Below are 22,475 nucleotides of genomic sequence, written 5' to 3'. Positions count from 1 at the left end.
GCAGTAAATTATTCACAACAGATGTAGCTCTGCATAAACAGAAATGTACAGGGGGAATAAAATACCTGCAAGGAGATGATCAGAATGAGCTCTTTGCAAGATTCAGGAAGGCAGAAAGCAAGTGCTGCAGCAACGTTTCTGGGTCCTGCGTTTCAGTGCTAACTACAAGTAGGAAACAAGGCGCTCCTCCAGTGGAGCAGGTTTACTGAGAAGCTCTAGACGGCTGCTCCAACTCCTAGAGAGGCAGCCATTAAACTGCTGCTATCTACAGCATCCACAGGCCTGAGTCAAACTAAGCTCAGGTGTGGGAGAGAACCAGGCTCATGGGAACTGCACCCTTTAACTTTAAATTCCAGCTATGCTAAACCTACCTGTCATCCTTCTCTGAATCCTCTTCCTTTCACGGGCTAATTATTAAGTGTTCCTAGCATACCTGTTAAATCTGTTAAAAAGCCTCAGAGAGAGAAACTTGGTAGCAATTTTTTCTTACATACCATCTGTTTTAATTTACACTTTAATGTATGTTATTATCAGCTCAGGAATAGCCAGGACTATATGAGAATTCACATATATTGACACCACAACCTAGGGAAGGGGAAACATAATTCAGCGCAGTGATTTTTTTGACTGACTTCATTACTATAATCCTCACCACTGTAGTTATAAGTAATACATAGTACCACAGGTTTGCAAGCACACCGCACACTGTGCTTTCCAATCCCACGTATTGATATGGAAAAAAGAATAGATTTGTAAATACTGTGGAAAGGAGAAACACACACAAGTGTATGCCCTGTCCCCAACAACCGTGCATAGATGAAGAGCATCTCCTTCTTATTCAGGACTTTACGTGAAATCCTGCATGGGAAAAGCAGTCAGAAAGACGTATACTCCAAAAGGAGGATGTTCTGGCACAAAGTTAAGGGGCTATGGATGGCTCTCAATGGGATACCGGCACTAATCCCAGTCTCATTTCTCTGTTCAAACAGCAAATTAATTGGCACACGCACCTCACTGAGGATGTTTATGGCATACTTTGCAGACATGCACAGCCAGAGGTCACATTTTGAACCTGTAAATTACTCACACATTTCACATTTTAAATAAACCTGTAGATTTATTGTACAATAGTACAGCATGTGCCTTTTTAACCAAAAGCTCAGCATCACACAACACTTTAATCTTCCATTTAAACATACACAGTCCTACAACATAGCTCAGTTCAGCTAGGAAAGCTACATAATGAATTAATTTATTGAGAGTCCTGGCTATGCTGCTCTTGAGGATGTTTACCTACAGCAAGAACAGTGGCAGTGGTTCTGGTGTTGTAACATTTAATCACTTTAACCTGTTCTCAGCACAGTGATAGCAAGCAGACATCTAAAGCAAAACTAGGAGATCATTTAAGGGACGCCACATTTAATCGCAAATGCCTGAAACAGTAAACCAGAGGATCTCACACACGTAATACGCGTATGGAATACAAAATCACAGTGATGTAATAATGTCTGCACTAACTATGGCACACAATCCACCACACAGGAAGATTGGATGCATGACAGGCATCGCACCACGTAGTAATATCGTTTGGATTGAAATTGTTAGGTTTGGAAGGGGCAGAGCAAGGTGTTCTGTACAAATATACACTTGCCTTATTACATTAGTTTACAGGTCAGAAACACTCCTGTAGCCATTTGCCCACGTGCCAGCAGTCTCTCGTTATAATTCATTTTTATACTGTTTGCTTCGATTTTACCCGGTTCAGTTGAAAACAGTATTGTTATTTCCAGACACAGAGTGCGTTTCATGCAACGTGTCTTAGCCTTTCAAACGGCCGTGAACACCTGAGTTGGTGCAATTGGGCATCCTTTATGCACGCTCTTGTGCACAGCTAGCCACAAGCTGTTAGCAAGACGTTCAGGTAAGATTCTTCGTTTGCCACAGGGGTTCCTCATCACAATGGAGGTTCAAAGTTCATCACTGCATACCCACTTAGAGCAAGTGAAGTTCCCCTGAAGTTTGGAATTAAATATCTACTATCCAAACGAGCTACAGGTTACACAGCAAACTCTTGATCAGCGAGAGAAAGTTTATGCCTTTTTATTGCTGTTCAATTTATCAATGTGTGTCAAACCTTAAGCCTGTTACTTTAAAGGATCAAGTGCTATTTTAATTAAAGAACTTAAAATTCTCAGAAATTCTCAGAAAACTATTTTCAGTAGATTTTTAAATACCCAAAGGAGATAAATTTGGATCCTACACCTGAACATGTGATTTTTCACTTACGGTGGGAGCATGATAGTGCATTGTTTGTTGGTTCGGAATGGTACTGAACTCCTACAGCATCAACTAAAATAATATGCTAATCAAAACACAGACAGTGATACTAAAGAAACAGGAAGGAAATCTGTATCGAACATCTGATCTTGAATTAAAATAGACCAGTGTGCAAGCTTTCAAACAGATGAGATGCTTAGCTGCTATCCAGTAGCATACCGGCAGTGGTTTCAGAAGAATTTTATCAAGCTTGCACCCGCTACAGTTCATGTGTATTCTCTGACTCTGCAAATTTCACTCATCTTAAACAAAATATTAAAGCAAGTTAATTCAAGTATACCAAAAAAAAAAAAAAAAAAGAAAAAAAACACGGGGGGGGATGGGGGGAGGAGAAAGAAGAATCTTTTAAAATTAAAGTTGCTTTTTGTATCATCTTCAAGTATTTTGGGAAAATTTCACCACACTGAAAAAATTTCACTTCTTCACTGCCTCTAGTTTTACATAAGACTAACCAGAAGAAGAAACAAAGTTGGAAACAAAACCATTCTTGGCTTCTGATACTAAATGCATGTCCTGAGCAGACTTCCAGTTCATTGTCTAAACTGTAATGTTTTGGTAGCTTTCAGTGAACATACGAACTTTTGTCTGATTATCTAGACACCACTGACACACGTAAAGATTGTTGAAAAGGTAGTTATCTAATTAAAACAGACATCACCGGAAACAATTTTTTTTTCTTGCTGTAAAACAAACACAAGCAGCATGTTAACAGGATGCACAAGCTCTTCTTCTTTGCCTATTGAGAATTTTTAATTTGGTTAATGAGTAATAAGAAATAATTAAAATGCAATCTTGAAATATCATTAAGAGTTTAAGGAATAAAGCTCCGCTATTTCCTGAATTCATTCCATGCCATCTTTAATAAAAGAGCTTATGCAGATTCCTTCTGGTTACTAAAATGAAGTCAGCTTATTTTTCTTACATAGTTAAATAGCCCCAACACCAGAGACATACAAAATGTTATACTGAATTTTAATCCTTGTAAAACATTATTACACCACACACTGTTATTATAAATCTTTTCAATAACATCCATTATAGAACTCAGTAAAGAGCACTGTCTACTGCTATGCACTGTCAAATATTTCTGGCAGTATTGGGAACTGACTACAGCATATTTCTTTCTGAAAATCAAGAGTTAACCTACATATTCCGAACTTGCAAATAATACACAACAGATTGTACTTCCATATAGGCTGCAGAGACATTCACTCGTTTTTTTTCTTATTTGTATATAAGAGGAAATTTTCTATAACAATATGAAAGAAAAGTAATAACTTATTTATCTAGCTAGGAGGCTAGTAGTTATTTGTAATCATATTAATCAAAAGATGACTCAGAAATTCAAAGTTAATTATTGTGAAGTGCACAAAATCTAGAATATAGGGACTTTCCACAGTACATTATACTAAGTCAACATATAATAGATTAAAAGCTGTAAAGCCAAAATCTTCATTTAAAAATTTAATGTTTCTGACATCATCTTCCACCATTCCATCAACTCTTCTTTCTCCTCTTCTTTTCTTTCAGACAATGACTCCAGTTCAAAATCAACCTGAGTGAGAGAAACAATCAAAAACATCGGTAAGACTTGTCGAAAGAGAGAAGTGTTGGCTTTTAAAAGCTATTTATTGAAAGAAGTTGTTTAACACAGACATGGGGCTTAGGGAGGTACTTTCCATTTTAGGCTAGGTTTATTCCAAAGCCTCTCAAGGCTGATTTAAACACCTGCAATACTAGTATATCACTACAATAAACTTATCTAAAAATGCACATAGATTAGCAAAATTTCCAAAAGAAACCAGACATCTGTCTGGCCTTTGACTTGTCTAAAAATTTCAAAAAATATGGGCCAATGAAATTAAAGTTGAAGATCCAGCCACATAAATTGTCTAGCATGTAATAAAAAGTATCATCAGCATATTGCTGTCTAACACCTAGCAATGCAGACCCCCAGCAGATCAAAACACGTATTCAATTTTATGCCATCAAAAAGATCCAGGGGGCTTTTCTGACACGTGGCTCGGTAGTATAGATGTGACGTGCTAGTGTGGTATATCCTAGCATATGATACACACTAGAGAAATCAGCATTTATTTTAATTGTTAAGAGTGGAATCCACACCTGTACAGAGGATGAATTAAAAATGCTTCTGAACTCTTAGATGCAGCCTCGGTCCTACCACATATGTCAGGTATCTACACAAAGCAGAGCTCCATCGCTATCTTTCCGCACAGAGCTGAACACTGGTTTTAACCTATGCAGGTAGTCACATGACAATTTAGATTAAAAATACCAGGTCTCAGTGAAAATCTCAACATCTCTTACTTGTTATGTTGCACTATTTGGATATATTCTGTAATCTTCTATCTGATTGGCTAGTCACACGTCAACCAATAAAAAAAGTATAAGTATCTCAATATTACCCTTCTCTGTGTCTTTTCACTTTAAATAAGAAATTTATATATAATATAATTTATATACATAATAGACAATAAACCAACACACATGTGAGCACTTACCACAACCGCCGGGCTAAAGGGCACGGCCACTTTTTTAGTTATTGCTAGATAGCCTGGTGCTGAGGCTGTAAGTTTGTAATTTCCAGGCACAAGCAATCTCCAGTAATCACCATCCTTGGCTGTAGAGAAGAAGAAAAAAATCCAAATAAATATATATATACAGTTTGCAATGTAATGTGAATTTTTAATGCCCTCAGCATTCTGAAAATCCAAGCATAAGTGCATTTTATTCTCATCAAATTTAAATAAATAGGACCACCTTTCTCAATTTATCTTGCAGAGAAAGCTATAAATCATCATTTCCTAGAATATTCCACATGTATCACCACTGAAGCATCACTATCTACATGTTTCAGTATCCAGGCAATGTCTAGGGCTTTTTTCTTCTGTTTAGCTCAACAAAGAAATGAAAGTTTGATCCAATCAGGTCGAAGAAAGGCTTCTACTGCACTGAGTGTTACTGCAGATCACCTTTTTCAGTCACAGAATAAAAACGTATCATCCTCTTCTCTAGAAATGACCCTCTCCCAGTTTCACAAAGACTCAGATCCTCCCTGCACCAGCAGTGGCCAATTATCTAATTTGTCACAGGCTAATACTCTGAATTTCTCTATCTCCAGAAAACATTGCAAGATTGTTCTAAAAGTCAGTTAGCAGTGCCATTTAAAAGACTTCGCCATGCTCTTACTGCCAGCTCCTTAAATGCTTGTTCAGCACATCTTGATGTAGCTACACATCGCACAGAGGGAAATGTTACTTAAATGTCTGCAATTTGCACGGTCAAAAAATGTCAGTAGTCTGTCCAGTTGTTCCCAGACTTTACATAAAACAGAAGGGAAAAAAATACTGCTGCAGAGCTACGATAATGATCTGTTCTAATTCCTGGCACTGGAACAAAGCTGAATTTTAACTCACGAACAAAGGAGCAGGGAAAAAAAAGCCAAAGAGTATTTATTCTTCTTTTTGAATGTGCTAAAATTCAAGTACTTGTTTTCCTCACTGTTTTGACAATACATGACTTCCAGGCTTATACACACACAATGATGTGAGGGGATTCATGATTAGATGCCTTTTTGTACCGTAGAAGCATGAGCTGTACTACCGTATGCATCACTCTCTCATACCTCAAAATACCTCTTTGCACAGTTTGTTTCCTTCTTGTTATCTCTAATTTTTTTTTCCAGCCTCTATACTTTTTTGCCTCCTTAAATGTAGTGAAAGAAGGTGGCTAATGTTATCACAGACTGTTTTGCTTGACAGAAATGCTGGCCTCTTTGGAGGTGATGTGAGAACAAACGCAAATCGAAGCCAAATGAAGGGTCTACCAGTCCTGTTTCACAGTATTCTGCATCTCTGTAACAGTATAGTGAGACATATCACTGAGAAAATGACCATAATGTAAGCTCACGTATAATGCAATGACATTTTATTATTGTTTTTTTCTAATTAGTATCTTGCGTAAACAAAAAATTGTTATTCAGAATAAGAAAGCACAGGGAAGACTGCAGGTTGACACGGTGTGAGATACTTTCGAATTCATTCATAGAATAAAGCACACCACCACCAAAGAGGTGACACACAATTTTCTATGAACACCAACACAATCCTTTCCTCTTTTAGAACCACCTTTCTAAAAAAAAGTCACATCATTGTAAACAGCAGAGAAAAATTAGCTTCACAGAAGGAAGTTATGTAAATTGACGATCTGTCAAGAATTGACATACCAAAAGGTACGCTTGCATAGTAAGTAATGTAACACTTTTGGACTACAGTTTAGCCTTCAAACTCAAAACGGCACTGCCAACAGGACTTCAAATCCTGGCAGAGCTGTGAAACACTACTTGCACCACAAATCAGAAGACAAACTAAGCATGAATAGCCAAGAGCCACCAGAATCAATCCACGCCAGAGATCCATGACGTCCCAACAACCAGTCTCCAGCTACTTTGAGAGCAAAATACAAGAGAAAGATTCATGAAATCCTGCAGGCAACAAGCTTCTTGAGGCACAAAATGCTTTCCTGGCTTCAAAATTTTGCTCCCTTAAAGCTTCACCTAATAAGATCTGAAATGGCTCCGGGCTGCCAAGCAGAGGGAGAAGCAATATATTCCAGCACTTCTTGGTTTGCTGAGGTACAACGCTCACCTGATGTAATGTCATGGCTTATCCCCTCCACAGAAATCGTAGCATTTGCTATTGGATTGCCCTGAAGATCTTTAACAAACCCCTTCACTCCTCGATGAATCTAAAATAAATAAATAAATAAAGTCAGCAACACATGGGAAATCACAGGAAAATTCTTAACAAAAGATGGCATTTTTGTTAGTGAAATATCTATTGATCAATAGATCAATATCTATTGATGAGGCTTTGGACAACCTGGTCTAGTGGAGGGTGTCCCTGCCCATGGCAGGGGGGTTGGAACTAGATGATCTTTAAGGTCCCTTCCAACCCAAACCATTCTATGAGTCTATGATTCTATATCTAACAATGCATGCTATGGACCCCACAGTCTACATGCCGACACCTATCAAGGATAATTACTGAACATCATAATGGAACAAATAGTGAAGAGGAAAAATAATTCAGCTGGTAGTTATACTAATTTTCCCGTGCAATGCAAGCATTTCTCAGAAACATGCAGCAAATCACAATATATGTGAACACTGACTTGAAAGCCTTTGTCACTGGGGATTTATGAATGTGCTAAAAAGCTTTGAAAGACAACCTAAAAAAAAATTTTTTTTCATTTTTTTTAGTTTCATCAACTGTAAGAATTTACGGTTAAAACCAGACATAACTGCTTAAAAGTGAAACATTAACAAGGTTAAATGCGAGCACTTGGACTCTGATGGGCAATCCCTGTGTGAGATGCTTGAGCTCTCTGCTGTGCACCCAAAACATCCAGACCTTTGATGTCATAGATGTCACAACACCCCTCACATGGCCTGTGAGAGGAAGATGATGGTGGCTCATGTCCTAGTTCCTTCTTGTCTCTTAGGCAACATACTCCAGGCAACAGCACCAGCAGTACCTAATCTGTCTGTTCCCAGCACATATGAAATTAAAGGCCTGATTTAACCGCAGTGCGTGGAGACACCAGTCCTGCTGGTATTTCTTAAGCATGGTCTGAAAGCAGACTGAGCTCCTCAGAGGCAAGAGACTGAGGATCAACTACCTTTTCACAGCCTGAGACAGGGACCTCTCAGTGCTGGGGAGAATGGGGCGTTTTGAACCCGTGCGGAGACGCATCTCATTGGGAGCCTGGGAATTAAGCGGGGAAGTACTGTGGAGTTCAGGCTTCTCTCTGATTCTGTGATATTTGAAAAGACTTGTGAATCACAAATTTTATGTTGAGATTTTGATGTTCTCCTTTATGAGCCTGTATGGTGTATTCAGCTGCTATAATTTAGCTCACCAGATTCATCTAATTTACACCGTGGGAGAAGCCTGACACAGATTGGCTTAGAAAAGCAGAAAGGACGTATTTGTACTGTCCTCAGCAATCACAGGGGAGCTGAAGCACAGAGCTAGACCTCTTATCCTGTAAGAGGATAAAAACCAATGCCAGATAGACCATCTGAACTTCAAGGATAAAGCCAGCAGCGCTGCAGGAGCAAAGGAAGTTGGCGAAATAATCTCTTACACATAAGTAATTCTGAAAATGCAGTGACATTTCATAGTTTCCCATGAGTGAGAGAAAATTAAGCAACATGCAAAGGAGCTGAAGAACTTGAGATGGATCTCATAATAAATGGGTAAAAACCTGCAGGGCAGGTACAGCTTTTTCCTCAGCGCACATACAACTTACTAACAACAGTATAACTCAAACATTTTGCAATATTCAAATATATCAGATTTCTGGCTAACTAAAGCATTTCTGCACAAATACGTTCTTAAAGAAATCAATGCATTAATTGACCAGCTCTGCTTACAAAGTATGGTTCTAATTTCACAATCCCAGGTGTGCAGCCATTAATGATAGAAAACGACAGAAATTCGACACTCCCACACTGCTTGGAACCATCATTTCAGTACAGTCTGTTACATTGGCATGAAATTATTTTAAAAAAATAAATAAATAAAATCAAAACACCACCAACAACAACCTCCCACACACACACAGAGATCTATTTCGGAGTCTTAACTTCTAACAACCCATTAGCACAAGATTATCTAAACCCGTGACTATTCTTTACGCTTCTAACCAGATTTTGGATAATTTTTAATGGAATCATCACACGGACGGCTCTATGTTGATCATCAGCAGCTCACGCAATCAGAGAGCAGCAGAGTATCTACAAAACCAGGATTGGAGATGTCCCCTGACGTTACACTGAGCTGCCAGGCAGCTACGGTCTAACCCAGCCGCCGAGGCTCCCTGTACACCCAGAGCGTCTCATCCCACATCTGTATGCACATTTTCACATCTGCAGAGGGCAATTCATCTCTCTTAGCACGCACATCGGTGCTGGGAAAATGAATTATATACTCTGGTGATGCGTATTTATTTTCACTGAGGAAGCCAACACAAATCATTTAAATTAAACGTCTGCAACAGCTTAAGTAAGGTGAGATGAATTCCATACTATAACATCCTCTATATTTTCCCCTCTTCTTCCACAAATTTAGAAAGATCACACACGATTTACCACCTTAGAGACATATAAGAATTATGGAGCACCACATGGATTAATGTGAAATTTTGAATTAGATGTTCATACCGCACAAAGTTTAGAAGCTTTACGTACAATAACGGGAGTTTTGCCATCCTCTTTTTTGTTACCTGCTCGATGTAATTGATAAGGGAGTTCTTGTTGTCCTCCCAGTAGCCCTTCAGAGTCTCTTCAGGTGGGAATTTTTCACAGCTAAGCTCCACTGTGATTTCGAAGCAGTTGCTGCTGAGGTAATTGAAATCCTGCATTCCTACAATGCCAGAAAAGAGAGTTAGTGACGCATTTTGCATTGTTCTGAAGTAAATAAAGGGGGACACATGAGATGCTGAGGCTATTAAGAAAAGAATAGCTATAAATACAGTTGGTGCAGTTCCATTCAATCAGCTTAGTTCTGAACTCAGAAGCTTTAAATCAGAGAAACCAACACCACAATTAATTCCCAAAAACATTTTCTTCCCGGAGAAAGTTTAGAAAGGACTTGACACCTGGCCTGTATACTCCTACCTGGCACATCTGTTTGGATAGCTGACATAAATTACTTTCTCTTCAGGAACAGAAAATTATTTCTGATTATGGCTAAAATATTTCCATATGAAAGTAAAAGATGATCATTTTTTAAGCCAGGAAGAATGACAACTAATTATAAAGCAAATGAAACATGATGAAGTGACTTTGAAAAAGATGTTTATAAAGATGGGTCAAAAACATGTTGGTTCTTTTCTGAAAATGCAGGGTTTCGACTTAGTAACATTTTACATGAAAAGTATCTGTTTGCTAAGGAATATTCTTTGTCAAGCTTTTCTGCAGAGATTCCAAATATTTTCCACAAAAAAAAAAAAAAAACCACCCAAAACCCAAACTTCCTATAAACTTTATTTACATGGAAATTTTCCCAGGGATAAGGGTAGTCCCCACCTGCTCTGCAAAATCAATACTGGATAGCCTTCAATAGAGAAGAAAAATATCATTATTAATGCAACGTAATCATAGGAATTTAAATATATATATATATAGTAGCATCATCACTAGGAAAAAAAACTTGATGGGAAAGATGCACTCTTTCACATTTCTGAGCCTCTTCTCTTACTACATGGAAATATTGGCTATTTTCTCAAATCAGTCAACCGATAACCAAAGTGGTTTCCAGTTTTGTAACAGGATCAACCAGCTGGAGAGGGACTGTGGTTGTCCCCAGGAGGTTTATAAATAAATTCTTTGCAGAAGCTGATGCAGAATTAGCTCTGGCCTTCCCAATCTAGCTAGCTAGCAGAGTCAGTGGATTCTCAAATGGAGGACTGAAAAGAAAAAGGCTACCAAGCATTTTGAGCATCCCCATGGAGGTCACTGAGGGATTTAAAAGCGCTTCAAACACAGCGAATTCATTCAGCCCTATGTTCCCCCATGCAAGCTGCACATGAGACCTAATGCAGCCTTGTTGCCGAAGCACCAGTGTTGTTCACCAGCCCAGAAATGTCCAGAGAGCTGATGTCATATCCAAAAGAGAACCCCGAGGGCAGCAAACAGATTGAGTCAGGTAGGATTTTGCCAACATGTTAGGGTGAAGAGTCTATTTTCTGCCAGCCAGGCAACGAGACTCCTGATAGGAACAGGGGCTTTTCGGATTCCTAAAAGAACCTTTTTATTTCTAAACCTTTGTTAGACAGCTGAAAAATGAGGACACAGAAGGCAAAGGTGCTCCTGGGAGGGACGGCTCCCAGCAGGCAGAATGCAAGACGGACCTACCGTTCAGCAGTACACAGCGAGAGAGCAGCAGAGTCACGAGTAAATTCCTGACAGCAGTGCTGACTGCCAGGCATCTGTTCCAGACACTAGATAATGTTGTTTTTCTTGATTTTTGCCTTTCTTTTACAAGAATGAAAGAATCCATGAAGAGGAGAACTGGGAGCCGAAGGACATGATGTAATTTTACTGGGGTGCCAACAACTTTCAACCATTACTGCTCCAATTCTCAGGAAGTTTCTCCCTCCCTCCCTCTCTCCCTCCCTTCCTCAGCAAGGTGATACTCAGGGATGCCTTGTTTCTCAAGAACAGAATTAAGAAGCAATATATTTTCCAGTTTTGTGCACAAGGTCCATATCCTACAGTTTGTTTCCCAACTCCTGGCCTGGTCCACAGTTTATATGTGTTGCTCCTGAAAAAATTCAGCTTACATCACTGAGCTGCAGGTGATGATCTGAATCTCTGGGATGGAGAATGGGGTGAAGATAGCCTAGATCAAAACTGTGGCCTACTACATCTGTAATCTGGAGAGTATCAGGCTGGCTACATGCAATTTGCACTCTTTATCCATCTGTTCAATATGGCAATTAGGTGCAATATCCAAGAAATCAATACATTTCAAGAAATTTATTCAACATTGCAGCAACTTTGCTGCCACTGGTCAAGGTCTCCAACTGCCCTGTTCCTTCTTGTCATGCGCATGACATACATCACATGCACGCACATCACCACACTCCCAAAGCCTCTCGTTTAACAAAATAGCACAAAACTAACTTTCTTAGACTTTAACAGGGACCGCTCTCTGAAGATCAGAAGGGCTTAGCAGACCTCAGATATAACTGAGATTCAGCAATGAATGCCCTTCATTGCCGACCACGAGTAGGAATTTTCTTTCAAACTGAGCAACACAAAAACTCCTCTGTTGCAGTGCTCCACTGTCCTGAAGGACTACAGTGTCTCTATGTTAGTACTTACATAAATAAGCTTAGAATATGGGACAAAACTAATTTCTTCAGCTTTTAAAAGAGGAACTCCAGCCTTCACAAAGGAAGCGGAATGCAGGGTGCACCCCTGGCATCCAGGCGTCAGAATTACTTAGACTTTGAATTACAAGCTACAACACTAAAATAGTTCAGCTTCTACATGTATAAAGACAGTAACTTTTAGCAGGACAGGATGAACTTGAGCCTTGTGCGTAATGGGGAGAACATATGCCTCCTACAGGTGCTGTATAAAATGGTAAAAAAAATTAACTAATATTGCTTCCAAAACTGGTAACGTGAAAGGTAATTCAAGTTAGGAATTAATTGAGTGCCAAGAGTGATTTGAGAGTATCTGAAAATAAAAAGACACTTAAACAATAGCCTAATAGTACAGCAATGTAAGCTGCTTTGAAATGCTATTTTTGTAATGACACAAAGCTGATTAGACTCAGGTGACTCTGTAATGACAGAGCAAATGGAACAGGCATGTGGCTGGCTAGTAATTCATTACTATCTGTTCTTCTCATTTATATTTCCAAATAGATACTCCACACAAAAGGTACATTAAAAACCATTAGTGATGTTGAAATGTTAAGGACTCAACAGCTAAGGAAATGCCAAAATTAAAGCTACCTGTGCAAATTTAATTTGGCTTGCTTATGCATAAGTGAAATCATTAATTACATGCTGATAGGGAGAAGAGCAGATGTAAAAACAGCATGGATTTTATGTACAGGCTTGTTTTTCCCCAGGGTCTGGTGGCTAAAAGGGCCTTTCCTGAACACAGAATGACCCCTTTGCCTCTGCTTGCTGCTCTCTGAAAAATCTACAAGGATCAACTAATTACAGATGACAACTAATACAAAACAAGTGCAACAGGCACCGGCGTCTCAGATTTAGGACAAAGATGCTATTGGAGCAGCTATTTTCTCAGTGCCTCTGATCCACAGAACAAAGTAACTATGAAGCAGGTAATGGTGAGAAAAACCTCACAGTATTAAGAGACAGAAGCAAGCTTCAAATATTCCTGTATATAATCTGCTCTCTCCAGCCCAAAACCTGAATGGAGAATTGCCACCTTGCCTGAGATTGATGAGGAAATCCTGAAGTTTTAGAAGAAGGCATGGACAGAACATGAATGGAATGTAGGGCTCATCCTTACTTCCAGTTTGAGACAAGGGCTGCTACCAGACTTTTCTGCCACCAGACGTTCAGCCTTCCTACTGAAAGAACCCGGCTATTCAGAAAAACATATGCAAAAACAACCCATACTCAAACGAGAGCGAGCCACCCATACATTATCCCTGCATACTGAGGAGCAAGTGAAGACTGCTGCTGGCCCACCACGCAGTACTGTCTTTTACAAAAGGTAGAAGTTCCTGTGGGTGGATGATAACGGGCAAAGGAATTGATGCAGCACAACTGGGGCCACCATAATAAGCTCTATAGGGCAGCAGCAACTTTAGTAATTTACTAGAAAGAAAAATCAGCCCTTCCTAGGTCAGAGGTCTTGGTCTGATGAGGTACTGTCAAAGGCGTATCTAGGAGAGGACAGTCTCTCTCCCTTAGCTCAGCTGTCCTCCACTCTCTCCTTTTTCCTTCCCTCACCGCTGTTCTGCTAAAGCCATGAACTCCTTTCTACACCAAGCACAGCTCCAGTAACTCTCATCTATTTTCTATCTCTATTTCCAATCACATTGCTCCACTTCTCCACCTTCTCTATAAACCTGTGGCAAGTCCTCTTTTATTTTGCCTCCATCCAGCCCAGGGAGATCACACAGGGATGCGAGCCTAACCTGTGGATGCCCATAGCACACTGAGCCACACTCACATCCCCTCGCAGGACCCAGAACAGCCCACGCAACCCAAAGGTGCAAAGGTAGAGAAGCACCACCGTAGCTCTGAACCGGAGCAGATGCCATGGAGACAAGTTCTTCAGAGAGTTTCTCTTGATAAATTCTGAACTCTATTAAGGGTATACACTGCAATACGTTTCCTAAAGCAATACAAATGGCTTTTCAACAGCTTATACCACTGCTAAGTTTGAGTGCATTATCATATGGACAGCAAAAGGTCACTGATACAACAGATAGCTTACGTGCCACGTTTCAGCTTCTGCACAGACCTTTTTGGACTAAAGCTTCCAAGAAAATTTTCACTTCAACTAAGCAATGTTTAGTTGTTTTCCTTAGCACTAGACATGGAAACAACAGAACTGTTTTTGCTGAATTATTTTTGGTTTTTTAAGTCAGCTTGCAGCAAAAATCACCATGGAGGTTTCGTTCAGAAGTCACAGCTTGCCAGCTGATTTCTACACTTGGAAAAAAAAAAAAAACCCAGACTCAAACTGTGTGGTCCAAAGTGTATTGTTGTCTATTTTTTTACTAGCTGCACCATATTAGGATCATAGATCCCAGTTAGAACTAGGATTCCTGTCTACTAACTTCTACACAAATACATGGGAAAAAGAAAGGGCTCACTCGGGGAATTTGCAGTCTAACTTAAAATAAGATCCAAGAGGAGGAAATAATTCAAACTTTCCAACAAGTTTTTCCAATGGAAAAATGTGCTTTTGGCATATGCAGTTTAGTCAGAATCAAAGGATTTCATCAAAACAATGGAAAGACAGTTTTTTATAGCATTTTCCTAAGGAAAAAGAAGCTGAAGTTAAATATGTCCATGTTTTTATAGTTAATACTTAATATTTCATTAAGATAATTTTTGGACTGAATTGAAACAGAATTTAACTATTAAACCTCTCAATATTTGGTTTATATTCAATATTTTTTTTAAAAGTGGTGCAAAACTCTGCTTTTTTCAAGTGTGTTTTCAGGCTTCAGTTCGAAGTCTTTGGAAAACTTCACACGAAGGGAAATTTTTGCTTTCAGTCCTATTCAGAAATGTCAACACTTTACCTTACACCCAGTCCCCGGTACCTGTGGTACCACAGCAGAGGAGACCTGCTGCCCCTGTGAAGATTGAGGATAACAACTCTAAGAATAAGAGGATGACTACGGGCTGTGTGAGCACTACCGGTCATTGTTCTGCTTCTAATCTCTTCACACAAACTTAATTGTTTTCCTCTTCTAGTACCCCCTTTACTGTAACAGAGTAACAGAGTCAGGCTACTACCTAAGCTGTCCTAATGCTTGGAGAGATTTCTACTCATTCCACGTAAAAATTTAAAATTAATTTAGAGACTGTAATTGAGTATTAAGAGGAAAACAAACAATAAAACCTGGTACATGTGTTCAAAGTTATCTGATACACAAATCAACAAAGCCAACGCACAGGCAAATCACTCCACACAAGCTGAGTTGCTAGCTCAGAAATCCTCAGCTCAATTTTTCACTCCGACGTTTTGTCCAAGTTTAGCAGACCCAGAAGACTGATTAAAGATTTAGATATCCCAGCATCTGCTTTGCCTCAATGAACAAAGAAAACAGCATATCAAAATTCTTGGTAAAAGGAATGAAATGTCTCATTCAGGCTCCTCTTCCAGACTTCTCCTGGAAAATTAGTGTTGAAGTGGCCATAGTAGCTCTGCTGTTTCTCTTAGCACAGAAGGCTCTACCAAAGTCTAGAGGAACACTGCCTGGGCAGGAATCAGGCTCTAATGAAGCTAGGAAGTATAGACGCAAAAATATCTTCACGACTGGATTTTGTTCCCATGGAAATCAAAGGCCAAACTCCCATTGTCAATAAGACTGCAAAATCAGGCCTCTCCACTTCTTTCAAGGTTGGATGCTTTCATTATTGAGGTTAAAATGAACAGTCAGTAGCCTGCTCTCTCTCTCATCAGGGTTTGTTAAAGGGTTTTTTCACTCTTTAAAAAAATTAAAACCCAAACACCTTAAGTTCTCATGGTTAGCATAGCAATCATTTCACCACTGTAGAACTATTAATTTGCAGTGACCTGAACCCTGATTGAAGAAACATTGTAGAGAAAGCAATAAAAGAGGAATATTTTAGTAGGGATCACAATGGGCTTTGTGGAATTTTATAGATATACTGTGGTGAGTGATCAGCCTTTGATTCACCCTTAACCAGACCAAAAGTTGTGGATAACCCGGTGGTATTCCAGACTGCAATTAAACCAATGAAAACTCAAGCTTAAAATAACCACCAGTGACACTGAACGCCCACGGAGTGGGGCTCACCTCCTGGGACGCTGTACCAGGCGCCACCATTAGTTGTTCCATCCACAAAGCTGCTGTCATCGTCGTTTTTACGACACGGTGGTCTGTTTGGATCAGACATAGCAGGATTAAAAGAAGAATAACTGCGAGCCAGGCTTTGAAAAATAGCATCATCGGGGCAGGAGCTGTATTCATGAGCACTGCCTGCAGAGGTAAAAAAGTCCAGGAACAAGGATTATTAAAAGGGCAGTCATACCAACTGAGCTCACAACCTAGATTATTACCAACACTGCACAGCAGGACCGTGCCTGGAAATTGTCTGTACACAGTTAAGTGTCCTACAGCATCACAAACTAACATAGCGTTATCTTAATAACATTAACATTTCCCCAATACTTCATCACTTGCCTGTACCAGGTTGCCCCATTATTAAGGTGACTATTCGGATCAGTCTTAATATTGATGAAAATATTAATTTCAAAGTGCACCACAAAATCTAAGCTATTCTAGGCTTTAGATATTTTCTTAGAAGAACACACAGTAGATAGAAAAAGTTCTCTCCCTAAAGGGGTTTACAGTCTGATATTGAAAGGATTTGCAATTAAACTGCGAGAAAGCAGATTGAAGACAATCATAAACAATACCATCATCTCATGACCATTCCAGCCATGTGCACATCCCTTAGTGGCAGAAAAAACAAACCAGTATTGCTGTGTGCTAAACGATAACAGCTCTGCCACGATGTAATCCTTTTTACATGGGACCGATACTGAGAAAGTGGAAACAATCATAGGTGGTTTTAGTAGCACGCTACTGCTTTCAGAAATTCCTTTCTTAAAGGTTCAGGCAGAGAAACCTTGGATCATACAGGCAGCCTAGACATATCTCTCTTGCTTCAGTTAACAGGGCACAAACAGCCCCAGCTAATTTAAGCGCTAAGTTGCTTTGATTAAAATATCCGAGTGACCATGATTCTCTCAGGTATTACATCATATTTGTGATGTAACTCTACTGAAACAAGCTAATCTATCTCCAAAACTAGAAAACATGGCCATACAGTGACTAGCTTTAAATATGTGATTAATATGCTAAAATAAGTTGTTACAATGCAATGACAGGATGTTTACAAGGTGGATCTTAGGTAGCAGTGAAATAAGTAGAGAATGTAATTTATATCTCCTACTATTTCCTGTTAACTCATACTACATACCACTCCGAGTCTCATCATAAGGATAGTTTGCAACGAGGTCTCCTCCATGAAGATTGGCAGAGAGCACAAAGGGAATATCCATAATCCAGTGAATGACACCTTTCGTTTCAGGAGCAAGCTATAACAAAATAGCACTACCAGCAGTTACAAATTCATAATTCAATGTAGAAACTTATTTAATTATATATATATTGGCTTAACTATTATCACATATGTTGTGCAAGCCATTTAAATGCAATTTTATTTTGGCTTCAGAGAGAACTGGATCAGTCCTTTACATCAGAATCAGTCTGAGCAGATTCATATAAGTCTAAAACTCGTGTAAATTAGTTCAGAATGAAACCACAAACAAAGCAATATTTTATTCTCAATATTTTACTACCTCTCATTATGGCTAAAAAAAGCCCTTAAAATTTAAACCCAAGGAAAATAAACTAATTCAAAATAAATGTTGGTCTATTCTCTAGATGAAAAGTAAAATTACTTCATTTTATAATTTGAATTTGAAGACAGGGTATGCTATTAAGGCCACAACCCTCAGAGACTGCAGGCACAACACTGTAATTTCTAAAACCTCACGGGGGGCTAAACACAAGAAGATGAAAATCTCTCCAGATATACGCTTGTATATTTAAGGCTTAAGCTTAACAAAAATATATGTGTTATATGTGAGAACAGTTATCCAGCCGGTCACATAATTAAGCACAATACACAAGTGAATTTCTGGCACTGGTTTAACGAATAGCTACGCAATCTCTGGCCTTAAAAATACAACATGCTTTGAATGAGGAATTGTCTAAGGACTAAGCAATATGGATCAAAAGGCTTTACTATAGCAAGCCAGTTTGAGAAAAACTTCAAAAAGTATCAGACAGATAAATTTAACAAAATGAACAAAATCTTTAGAAGAATGTGAATTAGTAAAGACCGAACACACATCTCTTAGAGGTTGCTACGTGTCTGCTTGCGTAAAAGGGAAGAGATGGGCATGTAAGTGACCCGATACTCAGTCCCTACTTACCTTAGGATTCTGGTCCACAGCTTTTTTCATATTTTTCAGCAGATGGTTGTTTGGGCCACCTTCTTTCTCATTAACATAGACTATTCTGTCAAGATCAGGGAAATTTTCGGTTTAGATCTATCCCCTGGGCGTTACTTCGACCAACAAACCAGTCTTTAAGTTCACCAGGCTGAATGAGGAAAGGGAACAGAAAGAGAAGGGAGATGAGTAGATTCAGGAGCTTACACATCAAGCTGTATATGGGTATATTTAGCCATGTAAATTCAAACCATGGGCTTACTTCTCACATTCTCGAGAATAATGTGGGATGAAAAATTTGTGAAGCACCAAGAGCTGAGTCAATCCTATTTCTTCCTAGAGCTCTGTGGGAACAAAACCAGCCTCTACTTCACTGAGGGTCTCAGAGGAGAGGATCATTCTCACAGTGGCAGATCTTGGACTAAGGATGGGCAAAATTACGAGCAGCATCAGACTTTCCAGTGCCTGCTGAGTCTTCCTTCCCCTGAGACCTGGCCTTTTCACTGTTGCCTCATGCCCATGCCTCATGAAGTACAGACCTCATTTGAGGGAGCTTCAGAGCAGCTGTAGATTTATCAGCCAGCCACAAGGAATGTTTGCATTCATTTCAAAGTTCCTCTAAATGGCTTCAGGGTAAAGCAGGACCTTAATCTTTATTTATCTGAGAATTTTATTTTTATGGTGTCTGTCACTTTCATTCGCTGAAATGGTAGCACTGAATAAAGATGCAATGAGAATTTTTGCAAAATCTTTTCTTTAAGCTGAATGTCTAAAATAAGTTTTGGGTTGCATTAAGGAAATGCCTTCAGAGAGCAGAGTTTTCCCTAGCTTGTCTCTGTGAGCTTTCAGTACTCTGTAAAGTAGGTTTAGCTTGACTTACTGGTTTTAATCTTGGGGTATATTGAATCTACTGTCACACACTGCGTACAGGATCGAGATACTTCTAAAAGAGAATAACAGCGGAACTAAAGCAAAATGTATTATAAATTATAAGTAATTTGTAAGGCAACTATGTAAAAGAAAGCGTGCTTTGACTAAGGAGCAAAAGTTTCAAATAATATTATTAGAAACTCTCTAGAGAGATATCTCAGAGTAAGCCACCCCACGGTTTTGAGGACAGCTTCTGGTCCTTCGCCACTAGAGGGAGACATGCGACCCGAATATGGTTTAAAGCGTTCTGTCGGGTTTGGGGGCTTTTAAAAGATTTCCTGAGAATCGATTTAATAAAGATCTTAATAAGGTTTGACTTATTTAATCAGACATAAATAGTCACATAGTCAAAACTTCCATATTAATTTAAAAAATAAATACACCTTGTAAAACAACAAAATTCTTATTTTTGTTTAGAACATAATACCCACCAGAATCTGTATATAACAGGGTCCTATTTGGCCACTATTGGTTAATTATGCATTAACACATTACACGCTTCTTGACTGAGTTGTCATCCTAAAACACATGCTAAATTTTCTTGACTAATAGCCTAATTAAAGTACCTCACGCCTGATATTTAGACTCAAAGTTGTTCATACTAAAAAGATGGCTCACAAAGTTTGCTTGTTTAGGGATCAGGCTCTGATGAACATGAATAATTCATGTAAGTGCATTTTACATGAGAATATTCTTAAAAGAAACATCAACTTTCCCTTTTCTACCACTTTTGAAACATAATGTATTACCAGAAGTTACTTGTTTAGGAAGCAATTTGGTCAGTGAACTTAGATGAAAGACTATGCATGAAACATGAACATCATTACATTTTAAATACAGTAAACTCACAAGAGAGATGGCCTATTTGTTGAAAAAACAAGCATAAAATCCTCCCTTGTTAAACAGACCAAGCCTACTGTACTATTAGGAAATACTTCATTTATGGTGTTCCATTCCACAATCACCACCAAGAGCTCATGTATCTGTAAAACTCCTAGTCCAAGTGTCATTATGATCCTAAGGTTGATATAGACATTGATAACTATTCTCATATACATAGCCTTACAAACCTGGGATGCTGCCTTCTCAAAGCCATCCGGGTTCAAAGATGGCATGATATGGATACGCGTGCTATGGATCAAGTGATAATAGTTTCGTTTCCTTTCTGGTATTCATTACACAAGTACTGAGCCAAGAAGATGAGCAACTCCCTTCCGACAGCTTCATTCCCATGCATATTTCCAACATATTTAAATTCCGGTTCTCCTGCAAGAAAAAGGAAGAACACGTCTTAGAACAACACACAAAAATGACCCACGGACTGGACCACACAGCACACCGGAGATGTGGGTATCACTATTACTACGACTGGTGACAGTATCCCCGGGGAAGCTACAAGCCTCCTTCAGAAAAGTGGATTTAGGGGGTTTTTTCTAAACTCTGGCTAAACAAATAGTAATTTATATTCAGCTGTGTGGCAGAGAGAGAATACCAGAGGACAACACAGTATGCCAAAATAAATGCTAAGCACGGCCATCAACATCACTACTGTTGAGATCTAATGCAATTGATGCCTCAATACTACAAAAGAGTGTCTTGATTAGGTAGTTTTTAAATATATAAACTGACACTAACAGAGCTTCTTATCTTTAATGTTCTCTCCAAGATCAGGTTAAGCTTATCGCACTACACATGCACTAAACTGCAATTCTTTGACCAAAGCGTTGCCAGTGGACAGCTGCTGATCCTAGCGACCTGAAAAATCTTATTCAGCACTTGCTTTGGATATTCAGCTCAGACTTTATAAAGCAAGTGCAATAATCTAATTCATAAAATGAATCATTCCCATTTAACATTCCAATAAACAGTCTGTTATTAAATATATACATAAACATTCCACATATATTAATGAATATATATGGAATGATTATGCATATATTTAATGGTGATTTAATATATATTGTATATTCATATATAATATTCAATGCATAATATGTATTCAATATATATTCCATATAAATTCATAGATATATCCAATATATAAATAAGCAGTCCAATATTCCCAATTGCTCATTAGTTGCATTCTCATGACCCTAGATGTGAAAAACACACAAGACAGGTCTCACAGAGCTGTGAAGGATATACCTTTTAAAAGACTACATTTTGAACACTAATTCCAGAGGGGGTTTAGTATGAATGAGATTCAAAGGATTGTCCTGGAACTAAAATGAAGAATATGCTGTTTTCTGGGTTGAAGCCCTTTTTCCTCATCCTTTTTCCTTTTTAAATGCAGTTCTGCTGTAACAGCTTTAATCAAACATTCTGCCAGTTATATGCTCTGAATAGTCTTTGAACACACTTTGCAATAGCCTTTAGCATTATAACAGGGGCAAATTCAAGCTAGGAAGAGTGTTACACAAACAAGACCTAAATAATTGCTAATCACACAGTCGTATCTACTTAGGACTCTTCAGTCTGTGCTTGTTAACCTTAATCCAGTGATAAGATGCTAGCAGACAGAGGGCTATTAATACCCACTTCTTTCCCTCCAGCTAACATGTTTTTGTACATATGGATTCATCCCTGAAATTTTTTGTCAGATATAGATTAAAATTTTTCTAGTTTCAGTGAAATAGCTTCATTTTATCTGATATACACAATGCCATTACTGTGACTAAAAGCCTCCATTTCCTCTTCTGGCATTGAGCTCCTATTTACTGAGGGTTTTTTCTTATCTGTTAATACCAGGGAATGCAAGAGGTCTAATCATCAAGACCATGCAATCCCATTAAAACAGATGAATACTAATTAATAGAATACGCAGCATTGAAGATCACATAGTCTCAGAATACTCATGCATATGTATATTGGCGTGTAACTTACAGGAAAAGTGCTTCAC

At 38.7% G+C, this 22,475-nt stretch overlaps 1 protein-coding gene across 1 annotated transcript in view; it reads right to left on the bottom strand.

Annotated features, from left to right (window-relative positions):
* Positions 1-1,097: 1,097 nt before the first annotated feature.
* The window catches only part of CPE (carboxypeptidase E), a 60,148-nt gene continuing 38,770 nt past the window's right edge, over positions 1,098-22,475 (bottom strand). The window contains 10 exon segments of the mRNA XM_075751833.1: positions 1,098-3,892; positions 4,860-4,978; positions 7,005-7,104; positions 9,646-9,785; positions 16,419-16,601; positions 17,608-17,725; positions 18,629-18,733; positions 18,735-18,797; positions 20,647-20,720; positions 20,723-20,842. Of these exon segments, the coding sequence (XP_075607948.1) occupies positions 3,794-3,892; positions 4,860-4,978; positions 7,005-7,104; positions 9,646-9,785; positions 16,419-16,601; positions 17,608-17,725; positions 18,629-18,733; positions 18,735-18,797; positions 20,647-20,720; positions 20,723-20,842 (1,121 nt within the window). The 3' untranslated portion in view covers positions 1,098-3,793.

Source organism: Balearica regulorum, chromosome 4 (assembly GCF_011004875.1).
Source record: "Balearica regulorum gibbericeps isolate bBalReg1 chromosome 4, bBalReg1.pri, whole genome shotgun sequence".
NCBI classification, from domain to species: domain Eukaryota; kingdom Metazoa; phylum Chordata; class Aves; order Gruiformes; family Gruidae; genus Balearica; species Balearica regulorum.
The sequence above is the reverse complement of the archived record's forward strand: the minus strand, read 5'-3'. Positions and strand labels throughout refer to the sequence as shown.